This window comes from Lucilia sericata, unplaced genomic scaffold (genome assembly GCF_015586225.1).
Source record: "Lucilia sericata isolate MDLA Ls3-8-SP2 unplaced genomic scaffold, ASM1558622v1 Contig000123F_arrow, whole genome shotgun sequence".
Taxonomy (NCBI): Eukaryota; Metazoa; Arthropoda; class Insecta; order Diptera; family Calliphoridae; genus Lucilia; species Lucilia sericata.
The window spans coordinates 508,638-524,234 of NW_023994155.1; the positions used below are offsets into that span (position 1 = coordinate 508,638).

The 15,597-nt window shown below is 32.2% G+C and overlaps 2 protein-coding genes and 1 long non-coding RNA gene across 3 annotated transcripts in view; 1 reads left to right on the forward strand and 2 right to left on the reverse strand.

Moving 5' to 3' along the window:
- LOC119600827 overlaps positions 1 to 5,137 on the reverse strand; it is an 87,975-nt gene extending 82,838 nt beyond the window's left edge. The window contains exon 1 of the long non-coding RNA XR_005231164.1: positions 4,898 to 5,137. This is a non-coding gene — a long non-coding RNA (uncharacterized LOC119600827). The remainder of the gene's footprint in view (positions 1 to 4,897) is intronic.
- LOC119600826 (putative fatty acyl-CoA reductase CG5065) lies at positions 964 to 5,928 on the forward strand. Its single transcript, XM_037951392.1, has 8 exons — positions 964 to 1,004; positions 1,284 to 1,508; positions 1,578 to 1,741; positions 1,898 to 2,056; positions 2,115 to 2,410; positions 2,467 to 2,744; positions 2,800 to 3,010; positions 5,862 to 5,928. Exons 1-8 carry the CDS (start codon positions 968 to 970, stop codon positions 5,926 to 5,928), a joined length of 1,437 nt encoding a protein of 478 aa, XP_037807320.1. The 5' UTR covers positions 964 to 967.
- Positions 5,929 to 6,093: 165 nt separating this feature from the next.
- LOC119600860 lies at positions 6,094 to 15,536 on the reverse strand. The gene is made up of 10 exons (XM_037951440.1): positions 15,453 to 15,536; positions 15,122 to 15,387; positions 13,485 to 13,864; positions 12,212 to 13,425; positions 9,583 to 11,082; positions 8,960 to 9,527; positions 6,957 to 7,100; positions 6,606 to 6,889; positions 6,381 to 6,542; positions 6,094 to 6,290 (listed from the first exon to the last, which is right to left on the reverse strand). The coding sequence occupies exons 1-10, from the start codon at positions 15,467 to 15,469 to the stop codon at positions 6,143 to 6,145; spliced, it is 4,683 nt and encodes a 1,560-aa protein (XP_037807368.1). The 5' UTR covers positions 15,470 to 15,536; the 3' UTR covers positions 6,094 to 6,142.
- Positions 15,537 to 15,597: the final 61 nt, after the last annotated feature.

Below are 15,597 nucleotides of genomic sequence, written 5' to 3' on the forward strand. Positions count from 1 at the left end.
ACTAGAACTGAACTAGAACTGAACTAGAACTGAACTAGAACTGAACTAGAACTGAACTAGAACTGAACTAGAACTGAACTAGAACTGAACTAGAACTGAACTAGAAACTGAACTACTGAACTAGAACTTGAACTGAACTTGAACTGAACTAGAACTGAACTAGAACTGAACATAGAACTGAACTAGAACTGAACTAGAACTGAACTAGAACTGAACTAGAACTGAACTAGAACTGACTAGAACTGACTAGAACTGAACTAGAACTGAACTAGAACTGAACTAGAACTGAAACTAAACTGAACTAGAACTGAACTAGAACTGAACTAGAACTGAACTTGAACTGAACTAGAACTGAACGAGAACTGAACTAGAACTGAACTAGAACTGAAACTAGAACTGAACTAGAACTCAACTAGAACTCAACTAGAACTCAACTAGAACTGAACTAGAACTGAACTAGAACTGAACTAGAACTGAACTAGAACTAAACTAGAACTGAACTAGTACCAGCTAGAACTGAACTAGAAGTGAACTAAAATTTATGTAGAAACGAACTAGCATACTATTGAATGAGAACTAAACGAGGCTAGGACTGAACGAAAACTCAACATTCAACGTCCCAATCGTATCACGTTAAATAAACTTCATATTTATTCCCAATAATTATAAATGTATTCATTGGAGTGAAATTTAAGTCGATCTCTTACTATAAAGTTTTCCATTCAATAGCCACAAGTGGAACTTGTTTGAAGAGGATTTTCTGTAATTTCCAGATAAAGCTTTTTTTACAGGTTCAATACATTTTTCCAACAAACTAAATGAACAGTTGGTTTACAACCATTGAAAAGTGAAAACGTTTTTGTTTTAAAGAAATACGAAGGAAAGTGAGTGAAGAATTCGATTAAAAGAAAACATCAATAAATTTGTATTGTTTTTAATAAAATTTTATAGATCTACAAACAACATAATGGATTTTTACAATAATGCTGTAATATTTGTAACGGGTATGTTGAGTTATTAATGGAAAATTTTATTACAATTAAATAATTAAATTTATGCATTATTAAATAAATTAAACAATTAGAGGAAATTGGATCAATAGTTTAACAATTAGATCCAATGATTTCATAATTACTTTTTATTTAGCAATTTTATTTGCATGAGATCTTATCTAATAAAATTTCTTTCATAATTTTGACACAATTACAATAAAAGACTTTCATAATTTCATTTATTTTCATTCATGTTTTCGGTTTTCTTTACTGGTTTTCTTTGTGCTTTAGGAGCCACTGGTTTTGTGGGCAAAACTTTGCTGGAAAAACTACTTTGGAGTTTTCCTCAGCTCAGTTGTGTTTACATGTTGATACGTGAGAAATATGATAAAAGTGTGGATCAACGTTTTCAAGAGTTTGTTCAGCACAAAATATTTGAACGTTTACGCTCCACCTATCCAGAGCGTTTAAAAAAGCTTAAATTTTTGGCGGGAAATATTGAGAAGGAAAATTTTGGTAAGTTGGCGTTGTTTCGCGTAATTGTCTTCTTCTCTTGGTTATTTGTAACTCTCTTTGGGAAAACAGGTCTTAGTAACGTGGATAAGAAAATGTTGTGTGCTGAGGTAAATATTATTTTTCACAGTGCCGCCACTGTCCGCTTCAATGAAAGACTTAAAGTGGCTGCACGTGTAAATGCCGTTGCCACTTGGAATTTATTGGAAATGTGTAAAGATATGCCGCTACTTAAGGTAAATGGATAAACTACCACTTAACTAAAAATAGAACCGAACTGGAACTGAACTAGAATTGAACTAGAACTGAACTAGAACTGAACTAGAACTGAACTAGAACTAAACTATTTAAAGACATTAATAAAGATTTTTCTTCTATCGTATTCCTTGCAGAGTTTTGTATATGTTTCGACTGCCTATTGCAATCCGGGACGCAAGTATGTTGATGAGGAAATATATCCCACTTTACCTCCCGTAAATTGGAAACATTTTGTTGATTGTGCCTTAAAAATACCCGATGAATATTTTAACAGTCTGGCCAACTATATTAAGGTTTGTTACAAGATCTTTACCCAAATTTATATAACTCCTTTCTACTTCTTTATTACAGGGACCCCATCCTAATACCTACACCTTTACCAAATCCATAGCCGAGCAAATAGTCAATGATTATAAACACTTGATACCCATAGTAATAGTAAGACCTTCGATAGTAACTGCGGCTCATCGTGAACCCTACCCAGGATGGATAGATAATATACAGGGTATTACGGGTATAATGATGGAAATAGGTAAAGGATCTATAAGCAGCATTTTAGGAGATAAAGATGTTATATGCGATATAATACCAGTAGATTATGTGGTGAATTCCATGATATTAACGGCTCAAAGGGCAGTCAAGAGGAGGTAGGACTGAGAAACTAAAATATTTAAAACGTTCTTAACTAATGTTTATCTTTTAGGGTATATATTTCCAACTCCACCTCTGGCGCTACTAATCCTATTACTTGGGAAGAATTGGGCAACTTGACCCTTAAATGGTCACGCATATATCCCACCAAAAAATTACTCATGTATCCTTATTTCAAATATCGCAAAAGTTATTTCTTTCACGACATGGCAGTCTATATATTACACTATATACCGGCCATTTTAATGGATCTTTTATCTCTGATACAAGGTGGTAAACGTCGAATGGTATTGCCTATAGCTAAGAAATTTAGACAAGCCTGTTTGGCGGGTGAGTTTTTATGGGTATGAGCTAAAAAAATTAATTTCTAAAAGCTATTTTCTAGGCAAATGTTTTTCTCTCAATGAGTGGATATTTTTGAATAGCAGTCGTTATTATTTCGCTGATTTGAACAATAATGCTGTTGATACTAGTCTAGATTGTAATTTACAATCTCTGAACTATGACAATTATATACGACAATTTGTTATTGGCATACAGAAGTATTTGCATCGTGAACCGATATGTGACAATTCTAATAAGTTTAAAATAACCAGGTGAGTAAGAAGAATTCTTATTATAGACTATAGGCTGGACTATAATCGAGACTAAATAAGAGACGGATCAATAGACGAGATTATAGACTAAATAATAGGCGAGATTATAAAGTGGACTATAAACTATACTAGAGACTAGACTTATAGACTATACTATATATAAAGTTGACTATAGACTAGACTATATATATTATATATATATATATATATATATATATATATATATATTATATATATATATATAAATATATTATACAGTGGACTATAAACTATACTATAGACTAGACTCTATAGACTATACTATCTATAAAGTTGACTATAGACTAGACTATAGACTAGACTATAGACTAGACTAGACTAATATAACTAGACTATAGACTAGACATAGACTAGACTATAGACTAGACTATAGACTAAGACTATAGACTAGACTATAGACTAGACTATAGACTAGACTATAGACTAGACTATAGACTAGACTATAGACTAGACTATAGGACTAGGACTATAGACTAGACTATAGACTAGACTATAGACTAGACTATAGACTAGACTATAGACTAGACTATAGACTAGACTATAGACTAGACTATAGACTAGACTATAGACTAGACTATAGACTAGACTATAGACTATAGACTAGACTATAGACTAGACTATAGACTAGACTATAGACTAGACTATAGACTAGACTATAGACTAGACTATAGACTAGACTATAGACTAGACTATAGACTAGACTATAGACTAGACTATAGACTAGACTATAGACTAGACTATAGACTAGACTATAGACTAGACTATAGACTAGACTATAGACTAGACTATAGACTAGACTATAGACTAGACTATAGACTAGACTATAGACTAGACTATAGACTAGACTATAGACTAGACTATAGACTAGACTATAGACTAGACTATAGACTAGACTATAGACTAGACTATAGACTAGACTATAGACTAGACTATAGACTAGACTATAGACTAGACTATAGACTAGACTATAGACTAGACTATAGACTAGACTATAGACTAGACTATAGACTAGACTATAGACTAGACTATAGACTAGACTATAGACTAGACTATAGACTAGACTATAGACTAGACTATAGACTAGACTATAGACTAAGACTATAGACTAGACTATAGACTAGACTATAGACTAGACTATAGACTAGACTATAGACTAGACTATAGACTAGACTATAGACTAGACTATAGACTAGACTATAGACTAGACTATAGACTAGACTATAGACTAGACTATAGACTAGACTTTCGTGAAATATTTAATTTTTAGTGGAAATTTTGAATTATAGTAAAAATTTTAATTTTTTCCAGAAAAAAGAAATTTTGAATTTTAATAAAAATTTTAATTTATAATGAAAATTTTAATTTTTAATAAAATTTGAATTTTAATGAAACTTTGAATTTTTAGTGAAAATTTGAATATTAAATAAAAATTTGATTTTTTAAGTAAAATTTGATTTTTTTTGGTAAGATCTAGAATTTTAAGTGAAAATTTAAATTTTTAATAAAAATTTGAATTTTTAGTAAAAATTCGAATTTTGAATAAAAATTTGAATCTAGACTATAAACCACACAACACAACAAAATATTTGACTAAAATTTAACAAAAACTGCTCCAGAGTCTTTGCAATGATGAAATGTCAACAAAAAATAAAAAAACAATTTGCCAACAACAACAACAACAAAAGATGCAACAAGAAAAGAAACAATACAAACCAGAATCGGCAATTAATAGGCATATTCTATGATTAATTTTTAATATTTCATTAAAAACATTTAAAACATATAAAAAACACAAAAACCTTTATACATTAATCTTAATTTCTAATAAGAATCATTAAAATAACTTACATTCTTTGGACGGACAAACTTCTGTCGGCAATTCTGTTGTTTTCTATTTCTGACCAACTTTTTTGCCATTATTTCTTTTTAACATAATAATAAATATTATAAACACTAGTATAAGTAAAGCAAACATTGAATATTATTGTATTAACACTTTAGTAACGTATTTTCTAAATTTAAAACACTATTAAAATTCAATTTTAACACTTTTACTTAGAGAAACGAAAATCTGCTTCTTCACGCGGCAATACAATACAATAAACTAAATAAAGTGGGGTGAGTAACGCTGAACATACCCTTTTATTGACATTAATACACTGGGCAAAATTAGAGGGCCAATAGTTGTAATATTGTAACAGTAAGGAAAGAAAATTTGATTTTTATTAATGTATGTATTAAAATCTAATAGTTTTTGTTAACAAATAAGAAATTTTAAAGTAATCAAGGACACATTTTCGGTATTATTTATAAATAATAAGATTTTTTTGATTAACATTTTTTATATACAAAATCAATTTTTATTATTTGAATGTCATTATTAACAATATAATAATCCTATTTAAACAAAATACACGTCTTTAATTCCGGAAATAAGAAAACACATTATTATCGACTAACTTTTTACATTATTACTGACTGAACATACCTATTACTTAATAAAACAATGTTTAATTCTGGTCGACTATATGCACATCTTTTTTAACAAAAACTGTTACATTTATGCTATTATTTATTAAAATAATGTCTTATAATAATTTTTATGAAATTTTTGTGTAAAATGCTTAATGAAATTCAACCTAAATGCAACTTTATAACGGCAATAAGAAAAATAACATTATTATCTACTAGCGCCACTGCAAATTTGTTTCGGTTTGTTTACATTTTCCCTCACTGAACATACCTCTTTGTTTTTTATTTACAAGCAACTATTTTGCTAAAATCTAATGTTTACGTTTGCTTTTATTTGCAGATTATATTGGTCTTGGATTTTTGTGCATACCTTCATGATTTTGATACTATTATATATTTTATTATAATTATTTAATTAAGGTAAATAAAGTTTGTTTTTACATAAATTAAGGGTTGTAGCAAATAAACAATAAAGTTTATTATAAAAATTTTAAGAAATTTATGTTTCATATTAAAATATTTTAAATCATTTATTAATTATGTTAAATTTCAGTAGTTTTTCATTAAAATTCTTCGTTTCAAAAGAATTTTTATTAAAAAAATAAAGCAAGTTTAATAAATTTAAGGCAAACAGTGACTGGGATTAGGTCCCAGTGTGGGATAAGTACGCAGACGTTGCAATTCCAAAATAGTTTTTAATTCCATAATGTGAACATAATCACGACGTACTGTCTCTATTAAATTACTATGGCGTTTGATTTTCTCCATTCTAATAGAAATACAAAAGTAAAATTCATATTAAAAATTTTAAAAGTTTTGAGAAAAATTTTTACAAGAAAAATTAAAATTTTTAACTCACTTTTCATTTTGCTCTCGTCGCTTCTTTTCTTCAATCATAAAATCTCGATTTGTATGAGCAAATGATACCGCCACTTTAAGATCCTCAATTTGACGATTAATACGTTTATTTGCCAGTTTCTTTTCATCGATTTGTTGACGCACCACTGAAATTTTTTCAGTTCTAGAAAGAATTTTCAACTCTAATTAAATTTTAAAGAATTTTAACCCAAAACTTTTAACTTACAATCTCACTAACTGCCTTCTAAAACCCGTCAATTTCTCTTCGGCCACTTTTTCCAGCAGACCCTCGCTATTAAGTAATTTCTGCTTCTCAGCTTTTACTTTATTCCAATTTCTTAGAATATTCAAAAATTCAATGGAAACTTTACATTTTCCTATAACATACAGCATATTTTTCAAATATTCTATATTCGCGCCAACCACTTTATGTTCCCATTCTTTGTAGATAACCTGACGGCGAAAGAAGGCCACTCTTTGCATGGCCTTTATTTTCATTTGGCCAGCTTTCTAGGGAATTAAAAAAGAAAATTTAGTAAGAGAAAGTTTTTTTTTAATGCTTCAATAAAAACTTTACCAAAATTAAGGCATTAATATCATTTACGTCATCCTCATGCATGAGCACACAATTCTGCAAGTTTTTTAAGGATCCCATGATATTAAGCTCAACTTGACCCATGGTTAATCGCAATTCCAAAGTTTGATTTTGTACTAATTTAAGCTGAGGAATATGATAATGATCTTAATAACTGATTGGAAAAATGTAGCTCAGTTCTAGTTGGAAAAATGTAGTTCAGTTCTAGTTCAGTTCAAGTTCAGTTCTAGTTCAGTTCTAGTTCAGTTCTAGTTCAGTTCTAGTTCAGTTCTAGTTCTAGTTCAGTTCTAGTTCAGTTCTAGTTCAGTTCTAGTTCAGTTCTAGTTCAGTTCTAGTTCAGTTCTAGTTCAGTTCTAGTTCAGTTCTAATTCAGTTCTAGTTCAGTTCTAGTTCAGTTCTAGTTTAGTTCTAGTTCAGTTCTAGTTCAGTTCTAGTTCAGTTCTAGTTCAGTTCTAGTTCAGTTCTAGTTCAGTTCTAGTTTAGTTCTAGTTCAGTTCTAGTTCAGTTCTAGTTCAGTTCTAGTTCAGTTCTAGTCTAGTTCAGTTCTAGTTCAGTTCTAGTTCAGTTCTAGTTCAGTTCTAGTTCAGTTCTAGTTCAGTTCTAGTTCAGTTCTAGTTCAGTTCTAGTTCAGTTCTAGTTTAGTTCTAGTTCAGTTCTAGTTCAGTTCTAGTTCAGTTCTAGTTCAGTTCTAGTTCATTTCTAGTTCAGTTCTAGTTCAGTTCTAGTTCAGTTCTAGTTCAGTTCTAGTTCAGTTCTAGTTCAGTTCTAGTTCAGTTCTAGTTCAGTTCTAGTTCAGTTCTAGTTCAGTTCTAGTTCAGTTCTAGTTTAGTTCTAGTTCAGTTCTAGTTCAGTTCTAGTTCAGTTCTAGTTCAGTTCTAGTTCAGTTCTAGTTCAGTTCTAGTTTAGTTCTAGTTCAGTTCTAGTTCAGTTCTAGTTCAGTTCTAGTTCATTTCTAGTTCAGTTCTAGTTCAGTTCTAGTTCAGTTCTAGTTCATTTCTAGTTCAGTTCTAGTTCAGTTCTAGTTCAGTTCTAGTTCTAGTTCAGTCTAGTTCAGTTCTAGTTCAGTTCTAGTTCAGTTCTAGTTCAGTTCTAGTTCAGTTCTAGTTCAGTTCTAGTTCAGTTCTAGTTCAGTTCTAGTTCTAGTTCAGTTCTAGTTCAGTTCTAGTTCAGTTCTAGTTCAGTTCTAGTTCAGTTCTAGTTCAGTTCTAGTTCAGTTCTAGTTCAGTTCTAGTTCAGTCTAGTTCAGTTCTAGTTCAGTTCTAGTTCAGTTCTAGTTCAGTTCTAGTTCAGTTCTAGTTCAGTTCTAGTTCAGTTCTAGTTCAGTTCTAGTTCAGTTCTAGTTCAGTTCTAGTTCAGTTCTAGTCAGTTCTAGTCAGTTCTAGTTTCAGTTCTAGTTCAGTTCTAGTTCAGTTCTAGTTCAGTTTCTAGTTCAGTTCTAGTTCAGTTCTAGTTCAGTTCTAGTTCAGTTCTAGTTCAGTTCTAGTTCAGTTCTAGTTCAGTTCTAGTTCAGTTTCTAGTTCAGTTCTAGTTCAGTTCTAGTTCAGTTCTAGTTCAGTTCTAGTTCAGTTCTATTCAGTTCTAGTTCAGTTCTAGTTCAGTTCTAGTTCAGTTCTAGTTCAGTTCTAGTTCAGTTCTAGTTCAGTTCTAGTTCAGTTCTACTTTAGTTCTAGTTCAGTTCTAGTTCAGTTCTAGTTCAGTTCTAGTTCAGTTCTAGTTCAGTTCTAGTTCAGTTCTAGTTCAGTTCTAGTTCAGTTCTAGTTCATTTCTAGTTCAGTTAGTCATTTCTAGTTCAGTTCTAGTTCAGTTCTAGTTCAGTTAGCTCAGTTCTAGTTCAGTTCTAGTTCTGTTCTAGTTCAGTTCTAGTTCAGTTCTAGTTCAGTTTCAATTCTATTTCAATTCAGTTTCAGTTTAATTCTAGTTCAGTTCTAGCTATGGTTTAATTTTCTTCCAAAAGTTAAAGTCCAGTTCAGTTCTATTTCACTTACATACTCCTCTTGAGCCTCATGCAATCTTTTCAATGCCTCCACTTTAATACTCTTCAAATTGGACAATTCCCTGCCATACGAATTCATGCCCGAACAACTATCTGCCAGTTGCAAGTTAACAGCTCGTACTTTCAGTTCCATTTCCACCTTTTGTCTGCGCAACTTAACAAATTGTTCCCAATGTTTGGATTCCAAGGAAACGGGTATGTTACCGGTTTCATCTAAACTATTCAAACCATCCAAATATTCATATACATCTTTGGGTAAAGGGAAATTAAATTTAGGTTGTGACTTCGTATTAACACGTAAAGACAGTTCCTTGCAAATCAAAGTAGAGTGCAGAAGTTTGGGTAAACTTTTGGGACGTTTTTTGAATAATTTCGTCATTTCTGGACCCAAATGTTGAGGTATACTATTCAAGAATTGACCTTTAAATAAACGTTCTACGGACTTTTCCTTTAGCAATAAAGAGTCAACTTTTAGGCGTAAATCCTCTACCGACTTGGCCCAAAACTCAGAAAGTTTGGAATATTTGTGCACATATTCCGTTATTAAATCAATGTCCTCCCTTTAAAGAAAACTTTTAATTAATTTTTTTATTTAATTTTACTCGAAATACTAACCTTAACATATTGATCCGCTGTAGCCATTGTAATTTTTTAAAATTCATTATTTTGGTATTTAGGTTTCTTAAACGCACATGTTTTATGGCAAAATCATATTTTAGTTTCAAAATCATCATTTCACTAACGTTTTCATTTAATTTTAAAATATATCCCGTCTTGAGTTCATTGATTTGTGACTCATTTTCCTTTAATATGCTTAAATATTTCTTACGATCTTCTTCCAATAAACGACATTTTTCCTCGTATTCTCTTAAAGCCTTTTGATCTTCTAGAGTATATTCAGCCGGTTCTTTTTTACTTAGAAACTCTGGTATAGGTATATTTTTCTTAATTTCCTCTTCCCATAACTTTTCCAAAACACCATCCATCATGGTAATTAAAGCATGAACCCAAAATTCCACTGACCACAACAGCAAACGTCCCCGTTTAGCAATTTCCACTTCTGCTTTCTTTTTACGCCGATTGACGGCCTTAATTTCGGAGTCATCTACTTCCATTATGCTTTTAACAAATTCATCTTTTTGCCATTCGGGTTTCGATAACTGGGGTGGTTTAAATTGTTCTCTACCCAAAAGTCTCAGCATACAATTCATGTTTTCATATATTTGCATTAGAGTATTATTGGTGGTTAATATGGCTTCCATGAGTTCACTTTTAATTTGTCTGATTTCCTCAAATTTCTTATTGAAATCATATTTCAAACGATCGGTTAAGAGAATCCTTATTTTAGCATCTTGATTATACATTTGATTGGCGGTAACAATATTTACATCCTGCATGGCCAACTCCTCACACATAATGTGTTCATAGGACGAGGAACCCGTTACTTCAAAATAATTTAAATGTTTCTTGGCCTTTAATTCCTTAGTTTCCACCTCCTCTTTAGTATCCTTTCCCTCAATTTCTTCTTGAGTTTCTTCGGCCTCCAAACTTTCCAAATCATAAAATCTATATAATTCATATAGCAAAGCAAATTTATCATTTCTTTTACGTAGACCATAATTTTCCAAAGAAAACTTTGAGAATATGGCTCGTATTTTAAAACTAATGCCACTATTTGTGGACATTATAATAAAATAAAACCAATCTCTTATCCGACTTTGATCTTCTATGGCGGCCTCCAAAGATCGGCGTTCAGCTTCACATAGTTTTTCTGCTTCTTTTATGAGTTGCCTCAGCCATTTGTGATTTAAACAGAATTTCTTAAATATACCCTGAGACTTGCCCGTCACCGACATGTCATAATCGATGAGATCTGTCACTTCTTTGCCGAGTTCTCTAATATTTTGCAAAAGTTTTTTTCGCTTTTGTTTTTCTTCTTCTGAATGTTCGATAACAACTTCAGCAGTTACTTGATTTATGGTTTGCGTTGAGCTTAGATGGGGTTCTACGATAAGAGGGGTGTCCTCATCGAATTGATTTTCAATGGTGGGTATTCCGGTAGATGCTACACGCATTACTTTGATGCCGCCCAAAGAGTACATGTAGACCAGATATCTGGGAAAGAAATAAAACGAAAAACTGTGAAGGACTGAACGGAACTAGAACTGAACTAGAACTGAACTAGAACTGAACTAGAACTGAACTAGAACTGAACTAGAACTGAACTAGAACTGAACTAGAACTGAACTAGAACTGAACTAGAACTGAACTAGAACTGAACTAGAACTGAACTAGAACTGAACTAGAACTGAACTAGAACTGAACTAGAACTGAACTAGAACTGAACTAGAACTGAACTAGAACTGAACTAGAACTAAACTAGAACTGAACTAGAACTGAACTAGAACTGAACTAGAACTGAACTAGAACTGAACTAGAACTGAACTAGAACTGAACTAGAACTGAACTAGAACTGAACTAGAACTGAACTAGAACTGAACTAGAACTGAACTAGAACTGAACTAGAACTGAACTAGAACTGAACTAGAACTGAACTAGAACTGAACTAGAACTGAACTAGAACTGAACTAGAACTGAACTAGAACTGAACTAGAACTGAACTAGAACTGAACTAGAACTGAACTAGAACTGAACTAGAACTGAACTAGAACTGAACTAGAACTGAACTAGAACTGAACTAGAACTGAACTAGAACTGAACTAGAACTGAACTAGAACTGAACTAGAACTGAACTAGAACTGAACTAGAACTGAACTAGAACTGAACTAGAACTGAACTAGAACTGAACTAGAACTGAACTAGAACTGAACTAGAACTGAACTAGAACTGAACTAGAACTGAACTAGAACTGAACTAGAACTGAACTAGAACTGAACTAGAACTGAACTAGAACTGAACTAGAACTGAACTAGAACTGAACTAGAATTGAACTAGAACTGAACTAGAACTGAACTAGAACTGAACTAGAACTGAACTAGAACTGAACTAGAATTGAACTAGAACTGAACTAGAACTGAACTAGAACTGAACTAGAACTGAACTAGAACTGAACTAGAACTGAACTAGAACTGAACTAGAACTGAACTAGAACTGAACTAGAACTGCACTAGAACTCAACTAGAACTCAACTTAGAACTGAACTAGAACTGATCTAGAACTGAATAGAACTAGATCTAAATTAGATCCTAAAATCGTGTTTTTAAACTAATAAATTTTTACTTACTTGACATTAAAACAATCCAGAACTTTCTGCACCACTCTAGGCCTATATTTAATCTGCAGTATTTGACATATACCATACGGCTTTGGCGATTTCTTATGCGAACGATAATGGATATAAGTACCATCAACACCCCATGTCAAAAGATTTCGGGAACTAATGATACCGTTAATGCTAGACAAGTGATGGGTTTGAATAGAATGGACTAAAACTAACACATTGGTATCCGTTTTATATTGTAAATAATCCATAACATTAGATTCCAAACGTATGGCAAAAAATTCTACGATATTTTTCGTTGGTACCGTCACTTCGCCCACATCACGGTAAGTGTGGGGTAATTGGTATTCTAAAATATTAAGTTTCTTGCTCTCGGGCAGCCAGTGATAACAACTCAGAGTATTGCAATGCGGCAATTTTATTTGAGAATCCCGATTGATGAACATAAAAATTCGATTATTTTCTCCAAGAAAATATTGACAGATGCCGTCGTTTTCGCTAATATGTTGAAAGGGTCCAATTTCGTAGAATGAATTGTGAGTAAAATCGGTTTTCAGCAAATAAAAATCATAGTAAATGGTGCGATATACCGCCAATTGATCCATTAGTTGTAATGAACCTATAGCATAACCTTGATGGGTATCGATGCTGCTCAACTGAAAAGGTTCTTTAATATTTGAGTAATTAAGGAAATGGATTTTCCCCCTTGAAGTGCCCACCATGATAAAGGGACCCAGATTATGGGCCACCAAGGTATTAGCAAAAGGCACTACAAATTTGGAATACTCTGCATAACGTGACATTTGAAGAGCTTTTATGGCGTGATCCGTAGTTAATTGTATTAAACATTCCTCTTTCACTCCCTTTAGAAGCACAAAATCTATGCTATTCTCATGGTAAACATTAACTGGATTTAGTTTAACCTCCTCCGTTGCCTCTATATGATAAAGGTTACCTATAGCAGCTGAGGCATAAATTTCACCATTACTATTAGATATACATTTACGTAGACCTTTTTGGGGCATTATATTATGGGAAAGCTTCCACTCACAGTGCCATTTGCTGAGTTTTTTGCGCAAATAATAAACAATTTCATTACTATAAACCAAAAGTCCCTGTTTATGACATTCTAGATAAAAACTCTTAAACTGAGTAGACATTTCCAAAGGATCTGTTACAGACCATTGCGGTTTTAAATGAAATTGCGCCACTTCCACCTGTAAATAATAATACATTTCTTCATAAGGTTTTAAAAGATATATCGATCTGTAATTACCATCGAAACATTGGCAAAATTATCCACCACATATAAGTTATTATCCTCACCATAACACATGCTATTTATATCGCTCAAGGTAAACTCTTTGCTCAACTCAATTTTGGACACCTCATGCAAATCTACTCCGGTGGAAGAATAACATAATTCCCATATTAATATCTCACGATTCCATTTGGAAAATTGTACTATATCTGGTATATGATGGAAGGAACATAAAAGGGACTTCGGTAATGATTCTTTAAGGGTGTCATGCTGTACCAGTAATTGACCCGTACGAAAATTCCATATACACAAAGTGTAGTAAGGATAACCAGAGATTGCTATTAATAAATCGTATTCGTTGAAACGTATATCCACAAAGGAAATGATTTTTTGGGCTGGAAAGAGTTGCAATCAAAATTTTGAAAATTTTATCACAAGTTTTGTTTAAAAGACTTCACAAAGATTAGTTCCACTTCAGTTCTAGTTCAGTTCTATTTTAGTTCAGTTCTAGTTCAGTTCTAGTTCAGTTCCAGTTCAGTTCTAGTTCAGTTCTAGTTCAGTTCTAGTTCAGTTCTAGTTCAGTTCTAGTTCAGTTCTAGTTCAGTTCTAGTTCAGTTCTAGTTCAGTTCTAGTTCAGTTCTAGTTCAGTTCTAGTTCAGTTCTAGTTCAGCTCTAGTTCAGTTCTAGTTCAGTTCTAGTTCAGTTCTAGTTCAGTTCTAGTTCAGTTCTAGTTCAGTTCTAGTTCAGTTCTAGTTCAGTTCTAGTTCAGTTCTAGTTCAGTTCTAGTTTAGTTCTAGTTGAGTTCTAGTTCAGTTCTAGTTCAGTTCTAGTTCAGTTCTAGTTCAGTTCTAGTTCAGTTCTAGTTCAGTTCTAGTTCAGTTCTAGTTCAGTTCTAGTTCAGTTCTAGTTCAGTTCTAGTTCAGTTCTAGTTCAGTTCTAGTTCAGTTCTAGTTCAGTTCTAGTTCAGTTCTAGTTCAGTTCTAGTTCAGTTCTAGTTCAGTTCTAGTTCAGTTCTAGTCTAGTTCAGTTCTAGTTCAGTTCTAGTTCAGTTCTAGTTCAGTTCTAGTTCAGTTCTAGTTCAGTTCTAGTTCAGTTCTAGTTCAGTTCTAGTTCAGTTCTAGTTCAGTTCTAGTTCAGTTCTAGTTCAGTTCTAGTTCAGTTCTAGTTCAATTCTAGTTCAGTTCTAGTTTAGTTCAAGTTCAGTTCGAGTTCAGTTCTAGTTCAGTTCTAGTTCAGTTCTATTTCAGTTCTAGTTCAGTTCTAGTTCAGTTCTAGTTCAGTTCTAGTTCAGTTCTAGTTCAGTTCTAGTTCAGTTCTAGTTCTGTTCTAGTTCAGTTCTAGTTCAGTTCTAGTTCAGTTCTAGTTCAGTTCTAGTTCTAGTTCTAGTTCAGTTCTAGTTCAGTTCTAGTTCAGTTCTAGTTCAGTTCTAGTTTAGTTCGTGTTCAGTTCTAGTTTAGTTCTAGTTCAGTTCTAGTTCAGTTCTGGTTCAGTTCTAGTTCTGTTTTAGTTCAGTTCTAGTTCAATCCACAAAGTTTTCTTCAAAGAACTTTACAAGTTTTCTTAGGAAACTATTCAAGTTTTCTTTAAAAAACTGTTCAACTTGCTTCTCAAAGTTTTCTTTACAAGATGTTTTCTCTGGAACTTTCACTCACTACTAAACACAGCATATTTAGTAAAATCTGGATATTGTATTATATGAACTGAAGGTCTTAAAACAACTTCAGAAAATGCCACCAATGAGAATTTATTATGACCCGTCATGGCGGAAATACTTAAACCCAATTGGGGACTTTCAGCTTTGTAATAGGATATAGATTTCGTTTTTAAATCGGTAAAACATAAATTATTATCGCACAACATGCAAACAGCCTCAGAGCCCACATTAACCAGAGTAGAGGGTACCGCAAACGAAGTCCAGCTGTAGAATAAAACAAGTTAGAAATTATAAAATGTAAAAGAATTATTAAGTTTAATTAAACTTACGACACAGTTGAGACCATTTTGTTTTATATTATTCAAGGAAAAAAGGTAAAATATTTGGTATGTTATTATTAAACTATTGTTTAGTTTTTCTTAACAAATTTTTAAAATTGTTTCTTTTCAGTAGATTTCTTTTTAATTGTTTGAA

Coding starts and splice junctions, on each gene's coding strand:
- LOC119600826 (XM_037951392.1), top strand. CDS start 968: ATGGATTTTTACAATAATGCTGTAATATTTGTAACGG. Junction 1,005..1,283: donor TGCTGTAATATTTGTAACGG/GTATGTTGAGTT, acceptor TTTGTGCTTTAG/GAGCCACTGGTTTTGTGGGC. Junction 1,742..1,897: donor AAGATATGCCGCTACTTAAG/GTAAATGGATAA, acceptor TATTCCTTGCAG/AGTTTTGTATATGTTTCGAC.
- LOC119600860 (XM_037951440.1), bottom strand. Junction 13,865..15,121: donor TAAATATGCTGTGTTTAGTA/GTGAGTGAAAGT, acceptor AACTCTTTCCAG/CCCAAAAAATCATTTCCTTT. Junction 7,101..8,959: donor ATGAGGCTCAAGAGGAGTAT/GTAAGTGAAATA, acceptor CATATTCCTCAG/CTTAAATTAGTACAAAATCA.